The sequence below is a fragment of the Myxocyprinus asiaticus genome, chromosome 8 (genome assembly GCF_019703515.2).
Source record: "Myxocyprinus asiaticus isolate MX2 ecotype Aquarium Trade chromosome 8, UBuf_Myxa_2, whole genome shotgun sequence".
Lineage (NCBI taxonomy): Eukaryota > Metazoa > Chordata > Actinopteri > Cypriniformes > Catostomidae > Myxocyprinus > Myxocyprinus asiaticus.
The window spans coordinates 44939760-44963489 of NC_059351.1; the positions used below are offsets into that span (position 1 = coordinate 44939760).

The window sequence follows — 23730 nt, forward strand, 5'->3', positions numbered from 1 at the left end:
ACATATCCCTTATCAACAGACTTTTTTTGGTGGTTGGTTGTTGGCTCTTTGCTGGTAGTTGTCAGCTAGTTGGTTTCTACAAATAACAAGCAAGATGCAAATGAATCACCATTGAAAAAAATATTACCATCTCACTGCTCACCACTACTGGGCAGGGTTACAGAAGTGATAAGGTAAAATAGGCGTTGATGTGTTTTTGTGGAGGCGGTCAGACACAAATGTCTATCGCAGTGTGACATCACAATGTGGAGGAAGTAGAGAATGGGTAGTTTAGCAGCTTGGTTTCAACAAATACTCTTTTTGCCAAGAGGAGGAAGTTTTGAGTTCTGAAACTTACTGTTTGTTTTTATAATACAATGGCCTTTTGTATGTCAAAAGATCAAGGAAAATTGTATTCCTCATGTCATGACCCATTTAAAACAAAACATTAAACCAATTAGAGTGGAATTGGATACTGTTCATGATTTCAGGTTTTCCATTCCTTCACTGTAAAAAATGTCCACCTAAAGAATTAACCTAAAAATCTACATTAGCTTGTTTTGTTTTTATTCAAAAAAATTATTTTTTTTTTAATTACTGAATCAGTGACGATGCTGGGTTTCGCCAATTGAAGTCATTTTTAAGGGTCAGATTAGAAAATATCTCATGAGGAGGTTTGGGGTAACATGATAAAAGTAACGCACATTATGCAATCAGATTACTTTTTTGAGTGACGAGTAAAGTAACGCAATATTTTTTTTATTTTAGACCATATATCGGAGTTACTTTTTAAATAATGCGGTGCTTTTGTACACCTCTACTGTCCCTGTATTGCGAGAAATCTGGAGTAAAAGTGTGCAAACTTCGGGGAGGAGATGTAGTGCATGATTGGCATTGTAGCTCTATAAAGTGTGAGGCCAGAGACTATTTAGCAGAGAGAGACGAGTCACTTCTATTTAAATGAATGGGAGAAATTGGAATGCCCAACCAATAAGCTCTAGAACCCAACAGTCAATGGATGTAGAAAGGAAGTCCCACCTTGCAGGTAAAAGATCCAATCACCTTTTAGACACAGACATCACCTGTCAATCAACTCACTAACGCGCATGCACATTTTGTGTTTTAGCGTAATGTGAGGTCAATATTTGGTTGAGTGATATGCGGTTGATTCATGTGTTAATACACACAGCATTAAAAATCAATAAATGCGTTTAGGTAGAGGGATTATAAGACTAGTCTTCCACAGGACACAACATGATACACAGGGTTAAATACTCACTCAATTCACTGACTTACGCAGCCGAACTGATCCGTGTTTCAGCTCCCTGTAACTGGGAGAATGGGATGAGAAAAGCTGACTCTGGATCAGTGGCTCCGAGCAACATTCTACATCGATTGCGTACGCAGAGAAAATGTCTTAGTTTCTAAAAATATTCTACATTTTTGTTTTATAATATACAAGTAGTTTGATTCATGAAACAAACAAGCGTGCACTGAGATGACTTAAGTGAAAAATATTAATTTATTCATTAGACTTATTCCTTGAACATGTTAGGCTGGCATTGTCGATGTGCGCCGCATATGATGACATATATGATGCAGGTTCAAGTGTTGGACTTTGCTGCTTTAGGTAAGAGAGTGGTTATTGTTCATTATTCACATTGGCTGCCATGTTGATGGAAAAACAAATCATGCATATTCATGTTATTGATACTTTATTATAACTTTTTAATTAATTAAGTTACATTTTTAAGGAGTAACGCAATATTATGAACTAATAATAATATGAACACTGCTAATGAGTGATGTACATTAACGCAGTGTCTCAGGTTTTTTTATCAGTTCTCTGTGTCAGAGCCTTATTCCCTCCTCTCTGCTTCACTGCTTACTGACCGACACACTGTCAGTGATGCTGAGACACAGGCAGGCTTCTGTGTATTTTGCTGTCAGAAGCCCCTCAACACAGACCACACAAATACCACTGCTCTGTATTGATCTGCTAACATATTTCTGATATGAAACGCTGCCCAGTGGGAGGCATTTTCATGAAGAGACCATAAACATTGGCACTCTGGGAGGGGCACGTGTGTTCAAACATTCACTTGAGAGAGAGAGAGAGAGAGAGAGAGAGAGAGAGAGAGAGAGAGAGAGAGAGAGAGAAAGAGAGAGCGCACTCAGGGAGGCATATGTGAGACCATTGTTACCCTTTCTGGTCTCTCAAGGAATGGAGTTGTCATGGCAACAGAATGTAGATGTGTGTGTGTAGATGGAGTGACAGAGGGGATGGGAGAGAAGTTGTACCAGTAAAATGCAATAGCTCACTAACATGAACCTGGGTAATTAAAATGTTTTTTATGTAGTTGTTTTATCCATGTTATGAGATATTTTATTAGTTTTTGTTTTTGTGTTCTTCAGGGCTCTTTCCCAGGCAACCTGCAGCTGGTGCTGGTACTGAGACCCACAACATTCTTCCAGCGGACCATCTCAGATATACTATTTAAGTTGAACAAGGATGAGTTTAAAATGAAGGTGCCGGTTAGTACACACACACACACATTCCCATATACATTATGCGAACAGATACAAACCGCCACACTGACTGAGTGTGTGATTGTGTGTCATGTGGTTAATGATGAGCATAATGAAATGGATTATATGGTGACATAAGAGAAGGAATACATTATGAACTGTGTGTGTAGGTGATTATGCTCAGCTCTGTGACTGAGCTCCACAGTTACATCGACCGCACACAGCTCACTCAGGAACTGGGCGGCACGCAGGAGTACTGCCACGAGAAATGGATTTCACACCGCACAGTGAGTACCGACCCATTCTCCACTACAATACGCAGGATTGGTTACATTTATAAACTGCACAGTGAATGGATTAATTAATGCATACTGTGCACAGTATACTGCATTCTTAATATTAGTATGGCAGCATATCATTCCAGATGTGGCTCTTAATTACAGTAATTATGCATTAATAAATGAGTCCTGCATCCTCAGAAAGAGGAGGATGTTGGTCTTGACTTAAAGCAAATATTTTGCTTTCCTTCTTGTTCCACTTGTGGACTTGCTTTTAAGTAATCACTAACTGATTTTCAACACATCTGTATTGATCTGTGGCTGCTGTGTTTTAAGTACTGCACACTTGTTTGTAGTGTGCATGAACACTTGGCAGTCATTAGTGTGATTGTTTAGAGTTGGTGTTCTATTTGTTTGATTGTGCTTAGGTAGCTTGCCGTTTTGTGCATAGTACATAACACAGATGTAGTGATTTTGCGTGCATTCTAATATCCTTTTATGGTTTGTGTTGTGCATGTAGGCCATTGAAGGTTTTGCTCTGATGGTGAAAAAAACAGCACAAACTCTTCAGTCATTTGGGACAGAGCTGGCAGAAACAGAGCTGCCCAATGATGTAGAGGCCACGTCCAACCTTCTGACCATCCATACGGAGAAGAAGGACAAGATGAAGGTCAGAAAACAACTGTGTTGCTTTAAAAAGAATATTCTGGGTTAAATAAAAGTTAAGTTAAAGCTGATGTATGTAATTTGTCATTTTTTTCTACGTAAAAATTATTCTATCCCAGCCTAATATGCAGAGACAGCTATGAGTTATTCATTCGTAGGTCAATTTCCCAAAAAACTGTAAACACTGTGGCTCTATAGCAATGTCAAAACATTGCTCTGTTTGTTGGAGTATCCATACTAGCCCCTGTTGCAAGAGTAGATCTGGCACAACTTTACCCATTCACAAGGTGAATCCAGCAACACTTGCGGTAAAAACTTTAATAAATGTAAAGGTGCTCTTTTTGATCATGTCATCTTGGACTTACAGTGACACCTAGTGGTGTGGATGCAGCATCATTCAAAATCAATAGTTTTCAGTTACAGATCCAAGAGTGAAAGTGTTCAGTAACATGACAGTCACTGAGATTAAGCAAGTAGTATTCAGCTGGTCATGTGATTCTAAAATGGCAGCCCCCATGAGGGCACCCCTGCCCCATGTAGAATAAAACAGCTTTCATGAGGTTACTAATATGACTAGAGTCCTCATCTCATTTGAGTGGTCATGATTTTATACATATGTTTCAAAATTACAATTAATTTATTTAGGAGTAAAACTTTTTCAATGGGAAAAAATTACTGAGTGCACCTTAAAGTTTGCTTATTCGTTTAAAATACATATAAAGTGTTTTTACCACAAGTTTTGCTGGATTCTTCTGCTTTTATCCATGTTAGCCTGACATTAAATTAAGTTAAAGTAACTTGAACATTCCTTTAAGTGAAAAAAGGAAACGCTTAGTGGCCGTTCACACGAACACGTTTTTTGCATCCGTTTGCACAATTTTCTTCTATCTAAACATGCGGTAAACCGTGTTTTTTAAACACCGTGTCAAGTTATAAAGAACATAAACTTTCTAAAATGTGTCTCAGGACACCTGCATTCTGTTCTATTTGTTGCACTGCATCTAGATTTTTTAGCACAAGATCACGTTCGGTCTGAACAGCCCCTTATTTCTGATCTCTCGTGCGCAGATAAATAAAGATTATATAATGCACTACAGTTGAAAATTGGGTATAATTTTCTGTGACAATGGAGGCGTTAAGAACATAAATAATGATTAATAAATTATTTAACATGGATTAGTCACATGACCATAAGTAATAAACAAACCCTAAATAGGATTCGATAATAATTCAAGTTCAATCTTCAGCGGTATCATAATGAATAGCATGTTTATTTCATATTCGCGCGTGTGTGTGTGTGTGTGTGCGCGCAGGAGGACTTGAGGATTGCTCTCTGTCAGGGAGGACGTTTGCTGGAGAGCATCAATGAGCCATTGGTGAAAGATCCAGATTACATCATGAACCAGGATGAACTGGAGAACCTGGCCACTGTTCAGAGGTGTGTGCGTGTGTGTCACCATCTACTGTGCTGGAATGCAAACATTCCGTTACAATACAACAGCAAACTTGTGCATGTTCAAGTTTCAACTTCATTATCAAATATGGCTAGATTTGTTTGAGGTTTTTGTTTTAAGTATATTTGGTGACAGAGAGTGGACAGACACAAAAGAGACATTAGGCAGAATGACAGCCTCAGTCACCATTCACTTTCATTGTTTTGAAAACAGATGCAATGAAAGTAATAGAACTGAAATATTTTTTGGGTGAACTATCCCTTTTTTCTTTTGCTGCATACTATATGTGAAAATGAACATAACCCTATCTACTGTCCTTTCCTCTACCTCTTTTTCTCGCTTCTTTGACTCTTTCTCTTTTTTTATAGACTGCTCAGTCAGTTAGATGAGACTGAAACAGCATTTGATGATTTCTGGGACAAACATCAGACCAAGCTGGAGCAATGTCTGCAACTGCGGCTTTTTGAACAGAACTTCAGGGAGGTGAGATACACAGACAGTTCATTCTTAATGTAGATAGGAACTCTTCATTTTAGATATCCATCAGATTTTGGAATTTATTACACAGCTCTCTAAAACAGTGGTTGCCAAGGAATCTCTGCTCAGTTCAATATTTTAATAGCCACCGATGTTAAAAGTACCGGCAGTAACGAGTACCATGTCTCGTTGTGAATGCACATAAACAGTCAAATGCGCTGCTTCGTCAAAATTCCCCTCTTGATGCGATATTAATGTAAACACAGCCATTAATGTATTGCAAGAGTGTAAGCAGATGGGACAAAAATCTTATATCTCAAAATATTCGATCAGTGTGATGTGTAAATATACAAACCAATAGACCCTAATATTAATCAAACAACAAGAAAAAGAGAAAAAACATTGCTACATTGTTTATTTATACTAATATAAATAAATAAATGTTTTCATTAGCATATTTGTTTATTAGGTCTGTCAATCGATAAAAAATTTTTATTGAATTGAATACATATGCCGATTAATTGATCAAATTAATCGCAATTAATCTCAAATATTTGCTGAGAAAGGCACAATAATAACAATAATTCAATATATAATGATTAAATAATTATAAATAGTTATATTTAAATAATTATAATATGTATTATAAATAATTCAGATAATTAAATGCATTAGATAATTGTGGCAGACGAGTAAAGCATGATAAAACAAAAAGAAGGCCATATATAATTTATATTCATATTAATGAACATGAGCCTATCATTGGCCTACAGTCCATAGCGATCTATTATGTAGGTGAATTCGTCAATCTGTCCGAGATAGATTTATTATAAGGGCTTTTCTAAGGATGCGTCAATATACACGTGCCAGACAGACGTTTTTGGTGCGTCTCACTTTGGTTATGTTGCGTCATAAACACAGCATTTTTTAGTGTGGATACAGCTGGAGTTTTGCTTACTGCCCCCTGCTGAAAACAGGTGGTACATCAAGCTTGAATTGCTCCATTGACTGGAAATGTAAGCGCAGCGTAGTTCTAGCGGGAAGACTCGCTGCTGTACATCATCGCACCATTAGCTAGGTAACTCCTAGCAAATCATGCGTCAGCCATCGCTTTATAAGTCTGCTTACAATCTATCTCATTGCTTTTGGCATCCTCCACCACCCCACCACCACCAGTTGAGTCCCATCCTGCACGGGGGTAGGCTCCTCGCCTCTGCCTCCTATCTCTGGCAGGATCTGACGGTTCTGAGTACAACTACTTCGGTCCGCCAGACGGGGTTTACGCCAAAGAGAGACATTACATTCCCGTTTCATATTCAACAAATAAATGTCATCTTAAACTTTACTCAAGGCTGCGAGTCATCCTGATAGAACATTCCTTATTACGGTCTGGGGACATGATTAATTGCGTACATTTTGTTTTAAGGCATTATTTTTTATATATTTAATTAAATAGACAGTCTTTTTATTTATTTTTCAGTGGTTGGGGTGCCGTGGGGGGGATACGTTAAAAGGGTGCTCTAGTTTAAAAAAGTTCAGGATCCACTGCTCTAAAATACTTGATTCTGATTGGTTAAATTGCTGCATTCTGCAATCAACTATGTTTGTATTATGAACGCTAAACTGTATAATTGACGTTGTCCTAGGTAACCAAATTCCTACATAGTCCTGTTGGTTTCATGTCTCTAGTATCACTTTGCGGTTACCTTCCTACATAAAGTCATTTCAAAGAAAAAAAATTAATGTCCATTTTTGTATTTATTTGCAAAGCAGCTGTGTAATAAGCAGAATAATGTACATTCAGCCAGTTATTATCACAAAATAAACCCTGCATGGTGATACATGCAGGTCTGTTTGGGCAGTAAATGTAATGGGAGTTTATCTCTGGGTTTCAGATCAGAGTTCATTTAGATCTGGCGTATGACAGATTATCAGGCTTCTCGGAAGTAGGAATAAGCCCCGCCCATGCTGAACATATCCTCAAAGAGCTGACCAAGCATGAGGAGAGAACATGTGTAAGTATTACATTGCTGTCATATGATGTTTTTATTTAATTTGAGATTCCTAAGACATTATTATGATTTAAATGCAATGTGAGTGAGATGGCAAAAGGCATTATACCAAAAAAAAGACCACAGGTGACACCATCCATTCATCCATCAGTCCATTCAGAAATCCATCCAGATTTCAAAATCCTTTTCCAAGCCAGCAATCATTAATTTGTCTTTATTATGTTCTAGTGTTTGTAGATACAGCCACATGTTCTTTATACAACATGTACTGTAAATTTCTTCCTCCTTAATGAATTTGCTGAGTATAGCAGTTTGAGGCCGTTTCAGAAATTACCCAAATGTCTGCATCCTGCGATGAGGAGGGAGGGGGGTGCTCTACCCAATGTGATAAATCACCCATCACTATGCTGGAATCAGTCTGCTGACACAGAGGGATTGTGGGAAGTTTTCAGAATTGCCGCAAAGCAGTAAACTTCAGCAGGAGTACTCAGAAGAAAAAACATTGAAAGGAATGTTCCGGGTTCAGAACAAGTTAAGCTCAATCGAGAGCATTTGTAGTATAATGTTATTTACCACAAAAATCATTTTGACTCGTCTCTTGTTTATTTAAAACAAAGCAAAAACCGTGGGTGCATTACAGCACTTACAATGGAAATGAATGGGGCCAGTCTGTAAACATTAAAATACACACTGTGTCAAAAGTATAGCCACAAGACACAAACATAATGTGTTAACATGATTTTAGTGTACTAAAATCTCTGTTCTACATGATTATTATATAATTGGAATATTACAGGATAGTAATATTTATCTCTCTCTGTCTCTCACTCTGTCTGTCTCTAGGAAGTTTTGGACCAGGCTTTGTCTCTAGCAAGTGATGGAGACAGTTTGATTGAAGCATCTCATTACGCTGTGGACTCCATCCTGCCCAAATGCTCTGACCTGCGGGCTCTCTCTGAGGAGATCAGTGGTGTACTGAAGGCCAAGAAAGCACATCTGCTCAAAGCCATGGAGCTACACCAATGTCTAGAGAAGGTATTGTCACCCCTTTTATTCCATAATCATCCATCATTGTTAATAACAATCTCTCATTCAATCACTAACTCTCTTGTTGTCTCTCTCTCTCTCTGTCTCTCAGGCCACTAAATGGTGTGATGATGGCATTTACCTCCTGGCATCTCAGCCCATAGATAAGTGTCAATCCCAGGATGGAGCGGAGTTAGCACTGCTGGAGATTGAGCGTTACATGGAGACAGCCAATCGGCACAAGCTGACAGATTTGAGCGGAATTTGGAGGGACTATGAGTCCGTGCTCACGCAAGATTTCAGGGTAAAGAGACAAAACAAGACAACAAACATCAGAATTAAAGAATTAAAACTGCTGCATATTTTTAAATAGCTCATATATTTATTGAAAAGCTCACCTTACGCACATACAGTGGACTAATTGTGAAAACAGTGCATAAATAATACTGTATATGTTTACAATCTTATGATAAAGATAAATATATACTGTATATTTTATCCTGTCTTTGAAAGCCTCTGATTCTGGTTATTTTGCTCTATGTCCGTGCAAAAAGTGTTTGCAATGTACAGATCTGAAATGCAGATGGCGCTCTGATGCAACTAAGCACTCACCATGTGCTCGTCCATAGGCATTCAGTTTATTTTGTGATCCTACGCACCTTCCTCACTGTTTTGTCGAATATCTCGACCTCTGAGTGAACTAGAACTTAATCTAAATGTTGTTGGGAAGTGCAGATCCTCAATTTTACAATGTTGTGTATAATATTTCATTATCGATGATGTTTTTATCACACTTTTTCTATTGGACTACATGTTCTGTTCTGGACATCTGAGCCAAAGTTTAAGGGGTAAAAAATAATCTCTCAATAACTGACAAGCTGAGCTAGTATTAACCCAACAGAATCAACACATGAGAACTTGCATTTGTTGCAGACAGATTTTTATTTGGACTTTTATTGTGCCATTTATAGTTTTTAGAGTATTATTTACAATGTTATAGATGATATTAATGTACAGTAGTCAAATGTCATGTGCAATATACTGTATAGTTTCTGTTTCTGATAGTTTTAGTTGAATGAATATTTTTTACTCAAACAGGATCAGGTGGACAGAATGTTTCAGAAACAGCTGTCCATGCAGGAAATGTTTGAGAAGAGGAGGGTCAGTCTGAAGAAGTTAGCAGCCAAACAGACAAGACCTGTGCAGCCAGTTGCCCCTCGTCCAGAAGCCATCATCAAAACACCCCTCTCATCTCCAGGTAAACCCTCCAAAACTTCACCTTTTGTGTGTTAGTTTTAAAGCTTTTTTTATTCTGTTTTTTTAATAATTCAAACATTCAGACTTGGGTCCGAATTTTGATTTGATTTAATATAAATGTAATGTACATATTCATCTATATTTGTTACATTTCTACCCACCTTCACAAGGTCCACTTTGGTCCAGTTGGTCCACTTGAATATCTGAAAGAATTAAATATCTAAATTATTTAGCAGACTGTATTAAATCAAAATTAACTACCTAATAAACCCTGATAAATATTATATGAGTGGTGTATTTAATGCAGAGGGTTAAATACTCTCAATACAACAGTATTCTAAAGAGCAATTTAGCAGTGCCTTTTCTCTGCAGTGTCCTCTCAATGTCGTCCCATAACCCCCCTCCACACACACACACACACACACACACACACACACACACACACACACACACACACACACACACTGTCATACCTAGCTGTTTATGGTCACTCATCCAGTTAATGGCAATACTGCAGAACCCCAGATTTATTGGCTCTGCTTCCCTCAAGTGTTAAAATAGAGAACTGCAGGTTTTCCATTTTGTCTGGGGGGTATATGGTGTTCTAATTTTTTAAATCTTAATGTGTGTTTTTCAACCTAGCTCATAGAGAGAAGACTATAGAGGGTGATATCATCAATGGAAACTTCAGAAAGGTAGGTATCACCAGTTTCTCCAAGAAGTATTTCATTGCATGCATAATCTATAGTCCTAACATTTTTTTGCTGTTAATTTTCATTTTCTTAATTATTTCTCCTCAACTAGTAATGAGGTTTTTAGTAATTTTGTAAATGGGAAGAGTCTAAATACCTTTGCATGACACTGCATGAACATGCAAGTGGTATACACAGAAATCAACACATTGTTGTCTTTGTATTGATAGGGAGAAACACACTTGCAGAATGACGGCAGCAGACACCCGTCTGTCTCAGATGAAGAGGAGAACTTCGCTGTGCTCAGAAGGTTAGTCGAAGAGTCGAAAAGACTTAAAGGAAAATTTCACCCAAAAATAAGAATTCTCTCGTCATTTACTCACCCTTTTGCCATCTCAAAGCTGATATGACTTTCATTCTTCTGCTGAACAAAAACAAAGATATTTTGATGAAGATACAAGCTGTTTGTGTCTAGACAATGCAAGTCAATGGGGTCCAACATTTTCAAGCTCCAAAAGAAAACCCATAAAGGCAGCATAAAGGTAATCCATACAACTCGAGTGGTTTAATCCATGTCTTCTGAAGTGATACGATCGGTTTTGGGTGAGAAACAAGCCTTTTTCACTATGAATCTAAACATCAGCAGTCTCCTTGGCCATCATGATTTGAAGCTTGTTTGACATGTGGACGCACTTTGGTCATAAGGATTACCTTTATGCTGCTTTTATGTCCTTTTTGAAGCTTGGAAGTGTTGGACCCCCTTGACTTGCATTGTATGAACAAAAACATATCTCCATCAAAATATTTTCATCTGTGTTCCACAGAAGAAAGAAAGTCATAAGTGTTTGAGACGGTGAGTAAATAATGAGAGAATTATCATTTTGGGGAGAAATATTGCTTTAAAGGAAATAAAGCTATAACTGTGGCAGCTGTTGTGTTGAATGTCTTAACGTAATGTGCACCCTCTGTAGGCATGTGATGAATGAGCTGTTGGAGACAGAGCGAGCGTATGTAGAGGAGCTGCTCTGTGTGCTGGAGGTGAGCTGCACTGACACCCTTCAGCACTAAAGGGCACTTCTGTTTATGTTTGTAACAGCAGAATTAAGCAGATTTTTAATTTGACTATACAGGGTTATGCAGCAGAGATGGACAACCCTGCCATGTCTCATCTCATCCCCAATACACTGCTTCATAAGAAGGACATCCTCTTTGGCAACATGCCTGAGATATATCACTTCCACAAGAAGTGAGAGAACCTTCTTAAACTCTCTGTTTCAGCTTCAGCTGAAGTAGTATAAATCTATAACACCTCCCATTCCCTTCTCTCTCTATCTGTAGGATGTTTCTTCGTGAACTGGAGGCATACACAGACTATCCTGAGCTGGTGGGCCGATGTTTCTTGGAGAGGGTGAGTACATCCTGTGTTGTTCTGTCTTAATGTTTTGAAAGACATTACATTTGTTTTGTTTAGATTATTACTCATTGAATAGATTATTCATATGTGATTTTTCATGTTTCTCAGATGACGGATCTTCAGATCTATGAGAAGTACTGTCAAAACAAGCCTCGCTCTGAATCTCTATGGAGACAGTGCTCTGACTGCGCTTTCTTCCAGGTCATATTCAAAACAAACCATAAAGACACTAGAAAATTAAAGACCCTATGAAATTAAAATAGGAGTTTTGTGACACTTAGTCCATGTCTGTTAAGGCCATCTACAGTATATGCTTGTGTAGGCTACTCCTAAAAGATTTCTTTGCAGATATACTGTATGCATTTAAAATGCAGTCTTTCTCTTCTGGGAAAATGGACCATCTTGTTCTCACAGGCATATCCAAATTTCTGTCCACTAAAATACTCTAAAATAAGAAGTGGTTATTAAAAAGGATGGTTATTCAAACGCTGTCCTGTTTTTATAGGAAATACCTCAACAAAGGAAATTATACTGTGCTATTCACGCCATTTCATGGGGTCTTTAAGACTCTTGAAAGTATAGTTCACCCAAAATTAAAATTCTCTCATCATTTACTCACCCTCATGCCATCCTGGATGTGTTTGACTTTTTCTTCTGCAGAACACAAACAAATATTTTTAGAAGGATGTCTCAGCTCTGTAGGTCCATACAATGCAAATGAATGGTAGCAAAACTTTAAAGCTCTAAAAAGCACAAAAAGATAGCATAAAACTAAGTCATATGACTCCAGTGGTTAAATCCATGTCTTCTGAAGTGATATGATAGGTGTGGATGAGAAACAGATAAATATTTAAGGAATTGAAAGTGAAAGTGAAGATTTATGATAAAAAAGGACTTAAATATTGATCTGTTTCACAACCACACCTATTATATTGCTTCAGAAGACATGGATTTAAACAGTGGAGTCATATGACTTAGTTTTATGCTATCTTTTTGTGTATTTTGGAGCTTTAAAGTTTTGGCTACCATTCATTTGCATTGCATGGACCTACAGAGCTGAGACATCCTTCTAAAAATATTTGTTTGTGTTCTGCAGAAGAAAAAAAGTCATACACATCTGGGATGGCATGAGGGTGAGTAAATGATGAGAGAATTTTAAATTTAATGTATTTCTGTCATTTGAAATACTGTATGGTACAACATATATCCTACTAATATTATTAGATGCCATATTTGGATGTTTTGACTTGCTAGAAAATAAAAATACAAATGTTAAATGTATGAATTTAGTAATTTACATTATTACATTTTTACAAGTGCATTTACTAGTATATTTGTATTCAATAATTATGCATTGTAATGTATTTTACATGCATTTGTGTTCCAATTAGACTGTAAATGGTCTAAATAGACTTTATAGTCATGTAGTGACTAATAGTCATATAAAATAGTAAAAAATAAAAGCAAATTTTTTGTTTTTTGCAGGAGTGTCAAAAGAAACTCGAACATAAGCTTGGTCTTGATTCGTACCTGCTCAAACCTGTGCAGAGAATAACCAAATACCAGCTTTTACTGAAGGTAAACAAGACCCAGAGTCCATGTGCACATATAAAGTATATATTTGTACATATCACTGTTTGAACCCCTGTATTTGTGTTTGTGTGTATCAGGAACTGTTGAAGTACAGTAAAGGCTGTGAGGGGGAAGACGACCTGCAGGAGGCGCTCTCTTCTATTCTAGGCATCCTGAAAGCTGTAAATGACTCCATGCACCTTATCGCCATCACTGGATATGAAGTACGGAGACCCATTTACTTAAGGAGTAGAATGTAATGGTCAAAAGTTGTGTATAAATGTTCGTATGACAAAAAACATAAGGTAGATGATACTAGACCATTTCTTGTTGTGACTAGTACTATTTGGATAGTTAGTTTAGTCAGACTTTTATGATATAGCATAATACATGTTTTGTTTTAAAAAGACTCATATATTGTGTAAATGGAGCAGTTTTTTGACCCCTGACCTGTGTTTCCAGGGTAACCTGAGTGACCTGGGCCGACTGCTGATGCAGGGGTCATTCAGCGTGTGGACGGAGCATAAGAAGGGCCACGTGAAGGTGAAAGACTTGGCGCGCTTCAAGCCCATGCAGAGACACCTGTTCCTGCATGAGAAAGCACTGCTTTTCTGCAAGAAGCGGGAGGAGAATGGAGAGGGTTATGAGAAAGCCCCTTCATACAGCTTCAAACACTCACTCAGTGTAAGTCCACAGACTGAAGACAGAATATTAAAGCAGTCTATTTTCATTCAATATGACTCTTACGTGGATATGTAACTTACTTAAGGGTAAATCGTTATTTATTGTCTTGTAATTTGAAAACAACTGACAAAAATGCCCCCAAAATTACAGCATATGATTTATTACTGATTTAAATGTATAACTTTAATTATTAATGGATTTATTAAATGTAAGTATTTGACATGAAAGGTCAACACAGTGTTTTTTAAAATGCCCTCATAAAGTTAAAAATGCAGATTAAGGGGGCAGTTACTGCCCCATATTTCTGACCCTGATTTATGTGTTTGGAACCTATTTTGCGGAAAGAAAGAAAAAATGATTTGTAGGAGAGATTCATCATTTATAGTGCAGTATAGCCTGGAAAAGACAAAAAAGCATTCTTAGTTTCTCTGTCTTCTGTAAATATTCAAGTTCATTACATTTACAAATGAAGAACAGTGAGTCTGGATTGTTTTTGAGTCTGATCAAGTTTTGTATTTCCTCTGATAGATGAGTGCTGTGGGTATTACTGAAAATGCAAAAGGAGACAACAAAAAGTTTGAGATCTGGTGTAACTCTCGAGAGGAGGTGTACATTGTACAGGTAAACAAATTGTAAAACTGAAAAATTGCCTCTCTCTGTTTAAATGGCATTGAATGTACATAATTTTATTTAATACATATTTTAATTGAATACCCTGGAACTTCCCTTTATAATTTTCATGTGTAATTTCAGGCACCGTCAACAGAAATCAAAACAGCATGGGTGAACGAAATCAGGAAGGTTCTGACTGGCCAGCTGAAGGCCTACAGGGGTGAGAAACATCGCTCCTAATTAAGAATCAGGATGAGATCTTTGAGGGGCGTTTTGACCTTTAGGGTGGGCACTAGGTTCTCTTGTTTCACCTTCTGACCAGGGAAATTGGGTGCTTGGTCGTTTTGCCATTCAACCGGGCTGGGAGGCATCAGAAGTTTTGGGGGGCTTGAGGAAAATCTGGAATATCCTCCCTTAGACCCGGCCATGGTGGAAAGCCATTTATAAACCTGAAGTTCAATCTGAGGATTATTATTAAAAAATAGTAATTTATTAACTTATATTAATTAACAGAACTCAAAAATGCTATATTAGCATTTTGTGCATTGTAGTTTTATAAGATCATTTGTTTAAAGTAAAATTGCCATTTGATAATCTAAATCTTGTCTTAATCTTGTCTAATGAGGCAATGTTTGTTGTGTTAAAATATTTTCTCATATCCTCAAAAATTGTATAAACATGGTGGCTCTGTGGTGCTATTAAACACTGTTTGTTTGAGCAGCCCGACCAGCTCGACAGAGCAACATTGGCTTTGTAAGTTTCTAGTTATCTAATAATGTCATGGTGTTGTATTTCAGAGGCGAGCCAGCAGAAGAGTTCAGACCAGATCTCTACCTTAACTCCCACCAGCACCACAACCTTGAGCCCCTTCAAGACCAGCGCGAAGAGCCTCAAGAAGGGAGAGGAGAAGAAATCTGAACCAGCCGTGATAGATCCAAGTACAGCCTCCTTACCCAAAAACACAGAGAAGGTCAAAGGTCAGTTGGCCCTCCTCACCGTGCACTTGCACTTATATGGGACTCATTCAAAGCATTTCTCTCTGTGGTCAGACATGTCAAAGAATATCTTGGAACAGTTTCAGTATCTAAATCACTCAACCAATTCTCAACCAATTAAAGGTTCTGATATCACACAGGACATTTTTTAAATTGAGTTGGGATTTTATTATACCTGGGCCTTCCAATGTGTCATAGAAAACCAATCTCATACTAACGTTTCACTAAGTCTATCCTACAATTCAGAATTCAGCTGTCTTTTCCCTTTTCCGCACTTAGATTGTGAATTATGTGATGTTCTCTGTCACCCTGGTACTTTCCTGTGTGTTTCCATTTTCCTAATTCTTCTGACTAATCCTATAATGTCCTTCATTATTTCTTCCTCTTTGTTTTCTTTCTTTCTTTCTCTCTTTCTTTCTTTTTCTATCTGTGGTGGATAGATGAGACAGTCACCAGTCCCAACATTGATAGAGCTGCAGTGGCTAAAAAACGTTTTACACTGCAGGGTTTCAGTAACCTCAAGAGCCAAAAAGGTACAGAAGAAATTGGGGCTTTACGCAGCCACAATACTGCCAAATGCACTTTCAACTACATCAATGACCTTTATAAAAACATGTTATGTCAAAACAATGTTTATCAGAACATTCTTACTTAAAAATCTTTGCAATAAATTGTAGTTTAATGCAAGTTGGAAAAATAGTACATATTTAACCTTGAAGAAATACTGAAGAGAGATTTGGCTTTAATTCCACTGCAGAGCTGTTAGTGCCCTCTGGTGGAAAAAGCCTAACACTACCCATGGTCACTTTCTGCCCTTCAGGTACACTGCATCTCAGAATACACTAAACTAGACAACTCTGTATATAAGAGAGTCTAGATGAGCATCAGTTTAGAATATCTGCCCTAATTCTGGTATCAAGTCTGGTAACATTAGAGTTTAGAACTGTCACCAGTTGAGTGCTATTTATAGTGTCCTAACCAGGCACAACAAGTTTGTCTGTCAACACTGAAAACAAAAATACTGTGCGATGCTATGCAGATTATAGACCAGTGAGAGTTCACAGAGGGCATAGCTATACATTGTGACCGAAAAAATGTCCCGACACATCTTGCGACACTTTTGGACAAAAAATGATTTGGAAGAGATAACTCACAGCTTGTTGCTTAATTGCATTGCACCTGGTTAGGACATGAACTTAGACATAAATGTGTTACTTTAGAAGCTTTAAAGGGATAGTTCACCAATAAAAGAAAATTCTTTCATCATTTACTCAACCTCATGCCATCCCAGGTGTGCATGACTTACTTTTTTCCTCAGAACGCAAATGAAGATTTTAGGAAGAATTTCTCAGCTCTCTAGGTCCAAGTGAATGAATGAATGAATATGAAATGAATGTTGCATTTATATAGTGCTTTTTCAGACACTACACTCAAAGCACTTTACACAGTGAACAGACGACTCTCCTCAACCACCACCAGTGTGCAGCATCCACCCGTCACTATACTGGGGCATTAGGACCCACACAGACTACAGGGTGAGCACCCCCTAAAGGGCTCCCTAACACCTCTTCCAGCAGCAACCTTAGTTTTCCCCAGGAGGTCTCCCATCCAGGTACTAGCCAGGCTCAACCCTGCTTGGCTTCAGTGGGCAACCGGTCTTGAGCTACAGGGTGATATGGCTGCAGAATAGTATGAATGGTATGAATGGTAATCAAAAACTTTGAAGCTGCAAAAAGCACAGAAAATTATAAGCATAAAATTAATCCATAAAACTCAAGTGATTTAATCCACGTCTTCTGAAGCGATCCAATCGATTTTGGTTGAGAACAGACCAAAATTGTACTTATTTTTCACTTTAAACTTTTACATAAGCAGTCTCCTTGTCGATCATGATTTCAAGCTTGATTACACTTCCTAGCGCCATATAGCACTCTGTGCATGTGTCAAGTGCTAGGAAGTGCCTGGAGATTGCAATGGCAAGATGTACAATGAAAAAGAAGTTATATTTTGTTTTTTCTCACCCAAAACTGATTAGATCGTTTCAAAAGACATGGATTTAACCACTCGAGTCGTATGAATTACTTGTATGCTGCCTTTATGTGCTTTTTGGAGCTTCAAAGTTCTAGCCACCATTCACTTTCATTGAATGGACCTACAGAGTTGAGATATTCTTCTAAAAATATTTGTTTGTTTTCTGCAAAAGAAAGTCATACACATCTGGGATGGCATGATGGTGAGTAAATGATGAGGGAGTTTTCATTTTTGGGTGAACAATTCTTTTAACCCTTTAGAAGAGCTAAAATGTTCTCTCTTATGGTTGAGAATGTCTCCTGTACCCTTTTAAAATACTTATCTTTGTTCTTTTCTGATTTTGTCCTTTCTTTTCCTGTCCTTTTCTTCTCCTTTCTTGCTCCTTGGCTGCCAGGATCCCCCCCTAGTCCTGACCACAAAACTAAAAGACATGAGATTAAGAGTGATCCAACACCGTTTGGCTTCAGAGGTACACTGTCCACTAAAAAAAACCCAGTGCTTCCTCCTGCATCATCAGCCATGAGCATTTATTTTATCATTTTTATTTTGTCGGGGACTTCCACATTTATTTCACCTCCTTGTAGTATCTTTCATCAGTGTGGTGTCTTTCTTTTGTCCTTTTATACATCAGCCTAAAGTATTCTAAATCAGTGGTTCTCTACTAGTGGGTTCGACCCAAAAATGTGTTGCAGGTCTGTTCTGTTAGAGTCATAGGTAGTAGAGAAAAACAATGCTAAATGCAGTCAATAAATTGCAAGTAATCATATAGTCATGCATAGTTAGAAGAGCAAAATAAACAGGCTTATCAACTTTTAAATGGAGGAGAAAACACTTCCCATATCCCAGCATCTGTCACTTGGTAGAAGGTAGCCAAATTAGGCAGATGCCAGCATGGATAGGTTGCATGACATGCCCTCATCTCAACTGTATTGTTATATACCATGCCAAAAGCCGTCTGTGGGGATGGTTGCTAAACCGATGAAGTCTTTAAAATCTCATTGGCTGCCTCTCCCTTAGACGCAGGTCCCAACGTCACTCTTACCAGAGTGAGATGGCTGAGCACTTCTAGTCTTTTGCAGGCTAAAAGGAGAGGTAACTAGATGCCTGGTGTGGGAATGAACTTTGAGCTTTCAACTAATGAGCCTTTATTGCTCTCTCACAGCAAACTTCCACACACAGACTGGCAGGACAAACACTAACCACAAAGCATGGCATTATTGCACTGTAATACGTGGTTTGCTGGATAAATTACTAAGAGAAATGGCATTTCATACACATAACTGCTCAATTAAAGGAACAGTTCAAAAATTAAAATCCTCTCATCATTTACTCACACTCATGCCATCACAGATGTGTTTGACTTTCTTTCTTCTGCAGAACACAAATGAAGATTTTTAGAAAAATATCTCAGCTCTGTAGGCCCATAAAATGCAAGTGAATGGTGACTAAAACTTTGAAGCTTCAAAAAAGCACATAAAGCATAAAAGTAATCCAAACGACTCCAGTGGTTTAATCCATGTCTTCTGAAGCGATCAAATTGGTTTGGGGTGAAAACAGACCAAAATGTAACTCTGTACATCCTGCCATTTCAGTCTCTAGGAACGATCATGATTTCAAGCTCGATTACACTTGACGCTTGGTGCTAGGAAGTGTAAAGTGTAAGGTGTTTTTGTGCTTTTTAGAACTTAACATTTCTGGACACCATTCACTTGCATTGTATGGACCAACAGAGCTGAAGTATTCTTCTAAAAATCTTTGATTGTGTTCTTCAGAAGAAAGAAAGCCATGCACAGCTGGGATGGCATGAGGGTGCTATTCCTTTAAAGCTATTGTTGTATAAAATCCTCTTTACTTCTTGATTATAAGAAACCAGTTCTGAGTGTTCATATACAGTGAGGTACAAAAGTGTGGGACCACACTGAAATTCCGGGATTTGTTACCATTTAAACCCGAAAAAAAGCAATGATTTAGAATCAGGTCAGATTTCCTATACATCTATAACTTGGAACATCAGGTTTTAAACTTGCAGAGTACATGCCAGCTCAAGTGCATGGTGGATATTCCAAAAACTAAAACACTCTGAAATTCAAACTTATTGTTACTAGCTGTTATGCTGATTATCAGTGTTGGGTGTAATCTGAATACAAAGTAATTAATTACTGTAATCTAATCACACTTTAAGTACAAATATAGTGTGATGCATTACATATGTAATATTCTTGTAAAGATTTTTAGAAAGTAAAGTAATTAGCTATTTGTTTCCGATTACGTTATCAGTAAAGTCAGAAATCTGATTACAATTTTTGAGAATTAACTTGTAGTGGTTTATATCTTTTAGTAACCTGCCCACCAATACTGATTATAGGATTTGTAATGAAAATGTGCTAATAAATTTAAAAATGTGCAATAGAAGCATTTTCTTGGGTTGTCTCAGACTTTTGGACCCACTGTCTTTAAATACTGTAATTTTACTGTAATTTAAAAAAAATATTTTTATGAATGATTAACCAAAAGATGTCAGTCTGAGCAAAAGAATCAATAAAAATAAAAGAATTTTAAAAAAAATAATAGCATTTTTATTAAAATTAAATAAAAAAAAAATACTTGCAATTCCCTTTGGGTGGAAACACATCAGTTTAATGGTGCATGAGTGCCTGGTTTGGGTTCCTGTCAGCTGGTTTGAGGTGCTAGTTCCGGATTCACCCTGAAACCACAGATCTGTTTCCACCTAACTCTCTTTCAGGCTATTGATCCATAATTATCCACTCAAATGCACTGATCCAGATGTAAAGAAACATTTATCGATGTTTATGCATCTTGTAAACATGTTTTGTGTACTTTGTGTCTGTGTCATACACCCTGTTCACAATCTATCATCAAAATCATGTTTCAAGAGTCATGGCTGTTTGAAAGAAACGTAAACAGCTCTTCCTGTTAACTCAATGCCTGGAGCTATTGTTCATTCCTCTTTTCAAATGGACATGAGAGAGAGAGGGGCACTCTGGCTCCGTTCCGAAATCTAGTGAGCTGCCTACATTTCAAGGCAACACAGATGTGCCCCTCATGCAAAGGGTGTTCAAAAAAGGTAGGCCTCTTTTTGCCAAATTGTAAGGCAGCATCACATGTATCCTTCACTGAGAAAGCAATGCTATAAGAAATCTCAACATCATGGACAAAGTGGAGGGAAATGTTGCATATAAATAACTAATTTTTTCAGTTCCAAAAAATACTGATTAAAAATAGGTAAATATTAGGGCTGTCATTCGATTACAATTTTTAATCGAATAATTACATGATGTGCCGATTAATTATTTGAATGAATCACAATGAATCGCATATTAATTTTTTACGAGAAAGGTTCCTAAATAAAGGGACAGGTGATTTAAAATCATTAAATAATTTTGAATGTAATATATAATATTATAATTCAGATAATTCAAATACATTACATCTTATACATACTGTATATACGTGTATATACATTTATATACTGTATATTGTGGCAACAGACAAGTAAAGCATTTAGACAATAAAATAAGTGGCTTTAAAGTCAAAATATTGTTTATTTCCATATCATCGAACATAACCTAATTATTGGCCTACTTCCCCCAACTCTGTTTAATCGTTGGTCTATGTACTCACATTTCAGACGCGCGCTTTTGGAGCGTCTCTCTTTGGTTGTGTCGCATCTCGCTAGTTTTCAGTGCCTCTAGTCATAAGCACTGTTTTTGTTGACAATATGTCAAGTTAAACATTGTTTAAAACATTAAAACGAGTCTCGAGATCTCTGCATTCTTTTGTGCCCCCTCCAGCTTCCATATTTCTTTTTTTTTTGCCCCGTCCAGCTTTTTTTAAAACACATTTAAAAAGTTTTTTCATATAATTAATTGCACAAAATGGAGGTTAAATCGACATGCCCCAGTAAATATGATTAAAAATCAACTATTTTACCAATTATTTGATTGCTGTGTATTTTTATGCTTTTTAAGTGTGTATCACACCATTAGCTTAGCAACATGCTAATGCCAAACTCTATTGGAGTTGCTGCCTGCTGTAGAGCGTTTTAAATCAGTCACATATGAGGTTCCATGACAGTTATATCCTGCCTTAGAAGGTAGCTGCCTATGTAGGCATTAAGCAGCAGGAGGCTCGTTGAGTTTTGAAACGGAGCCAGTCTCTTACCTTACTTCCTCATCACACTCTTGCAGTCTCACCATTAACAAAATATCACACTCGTTCATCTGTGCTCTCATCCAACAGGGTTCACCAAGGCATCGCTGTCCATGGATGCGTCAGAGGAGAATGATGGTTACTCGAGCACCGAGGACCCCATGAATTCCGACCCTGAGGAGGATGGTGGTAAGAAAATGGTGAGTCATTATGGCCAAATGTCTCTTTGTTGCAATTACCCAGGTTTTCTTGCAAATAGCTTCAGTACCAACTCTGATGATCTAATGTTTGATTGTTTGTGTGTAGTCTCCAGGCAGGTATGTGGTAGCTGCTGACTATGACAAAAGTGGTCCACAGGAGATAACAGTAAAGAGTGGAGATACAGTGCAGCTGGTCAGAGAAGAAGATGATGGACGCTGGTAAGACTCACACATTCAGGACTATGTTTTATACACCAGTGACAGAAATGAAAGGTGATGTGTGTTGTTTTTTTAGATGTTGAAATTCTTCCTCATATCCCAGCTTAATATGAAGTGTCAACTGTAAGTAAGCCATTTGTAGGTTGATTTTACCTAAAGTGTAACACTGTGGTTCTGGCGTGATCAAAATATTGCATTTGTTTGAATGACACGTCTAGCCCAACATAGCAATGTTGGCTCAACCAATGGCAGCAGTTTGGGGTGGGACTATCTGTTTGTACACCCAATGGGAGACGGGGGGAGTTTTCTGAAAAATATTTCATACAGTTTGAATACAGTGATTAATTTGTTTTAGTGATGCTAGTGGTGCAGAAATTACACACTTCAGCTTTAACTTTTTTATTATTATTACTATTATTATTACGAGACAATATTTGCCCCCTGGAATGGATTTTCTCATGAAAAAAAACCCCACTTTATATTAGCTACTCATTCAATAATATTTGCCTCTGCAACAGCAAATACAGGTATTTGACAGCTACAGGTCACTAGTGTCTGCAGAGGCACTACAACATTGGCCTAATAAACAATTATGAAAAATATCAAATATTAAGAAAATATGGGATCATTTTGTCACTTTCAACATTTACACATGGTACTTGTCAGATCCAAAGATCATACATTTATTTTCTGGGCCTTATTTTAATATTTATTGGAAGAGTAGATTAGGATCACATAGTGTTTTCTGTAAGCAGTGGCTGTATTTCCTTTGTCTGTGATTTTCTGGTGTGATATCAATGTTTTTGGTTTTGTGTGGTCATTCAGGTTTGTGCATAACCTGAGGACCAATAAGGAAGGCTGGGTGCCTGCTGCAAACCTACTCACTCTTATTGGAGTGTCCAAATCTTCTCAATCTCTCTCCAGCTCAGGTAACTGAACTCCTGTTTATCTCCCACACATTATAAATCACAACTACATGTTTTACATTTTCTATAAAAGGTGTATGAGTTTCTTTCTTTTGCAGAACTCAAACGAAGATTTTTAGAAGAATATCTCAGCTCTGTAGGTCCGCACAATGCAAGTGAATGGTGACCAAAATTTTGAAGCTCCAAAAAGCACATAAAAGCAGTACAAAAGTAATCCATACAACTCCAGTGGTTTAATTCATGTCTTCTGAAGCGATCCAATCTGTTTTGGGTGAGAAGAACAGACTAAAATAGAACTTATTTTTCACTGTACATCTTGCTATTACAGTCACTTGGCATGATCATGATTTCAAGCTCGATTACACTTCCTAGTGCTTGATGCATGCGCAGATTGGTAGATGGCGCTAGGAAGTGTAATCGAGCTTGAAATTATGATCACCAAGGAGACTGATGATGTCAAGATTTATACTGAAAAAGGAGTTGTATTTTGGTCTGTTCTCACCCAAAACTGTTTTGGATTGCTTCTGAAGACATGGA

General features: G+C 37.5%; 1 protein-coding gene across 2 annotated transcripts in view; it reads left to right on the top strand.

Moving 5' to 3' along the window:
• LOC127445523 (guanine nucleotide exchange factor DBS-like) overlaps positions 1-23730 on the top strand; it is a 95149-nt gene that overhangs the window by 68769 nt on the left and 2650 nt on the right. Inside the window, exons 5-32 of one of the 2 annotated variants that reach the window (XM_051705666.1) lie at positions 2395-2514; positions 2679-2795; positions 3307-3456; positions 4766-4890; positions 5275-5389; positions 7279-7398; positions 8239-8430; positions 8534-8725; positions 9520-9679; positions 10321-10373; positions 10601-10680; positions 11342-11408; positions 11501-11616; positions 11709-11778; positions 11893-11985; positions 13270-13362; positions 13455-13580; positions 13819-14040; positions 14569-14661; positions 14794-14872; positions 15450-15629; positions 16088-16180; positions 16405-16467; positions 18073-18147; positions 18696-18770; positions 21939-22048; positions 22155-22267; positions 23093-23196. In XM_051705666.1, coding sequence (XP_051561626.1) covers positions 2395-2514; positions 2679-2795; positions 3307-3456; positions 4766-4890; positions 5275-5389; positions 7279-7398; positions 8239-8430; positions 8534-8725; positions 9520-9679; positions 10321-10373; positions 10601-10680; positions 11342-11408; positions 11501-11616; positions 11709-11778; positions 11893-11985; positions 13270-13362; positions 13455-13580; positions 13819-14040; positions 14569-14661; positions 14794-14872; positions 15450-15629; positions 16088-16180; positions 16405-16467; positions 18073-18147; positions 18696-18770; positions 21939-22048; positions 22155-22267; positions 23093-23196 — 3196 coding nt within the window. The remainder of the gene's footprint in view (positions 1-2394; positions 2515-2678; positions 2796-3306; positions 3457-4765; positions 4891-5274; positions 5390-7278; positions 7399-8238; positions 8431-8533; positions 8726-9519; positions 9680-10320; positions 10374-10600; positions 10681-11341; positions 11409-11500; positions 11617-11708; positions 11779-11892; positions 11986-13269; positions 13363-13454; positions 13581-13818; positions 14041-14568; positions 14662-14793; positions 14873-15449; positions 15630-16087; positions 16181-16404; positions 16468-18072; positions 18148-18695; positions 18771-21938; positions 22049-22154; positions 22268-23092; positions 23197-23730) is intronic. The other variant, XM_051705668.1, reaches the window with a different exon arrangement.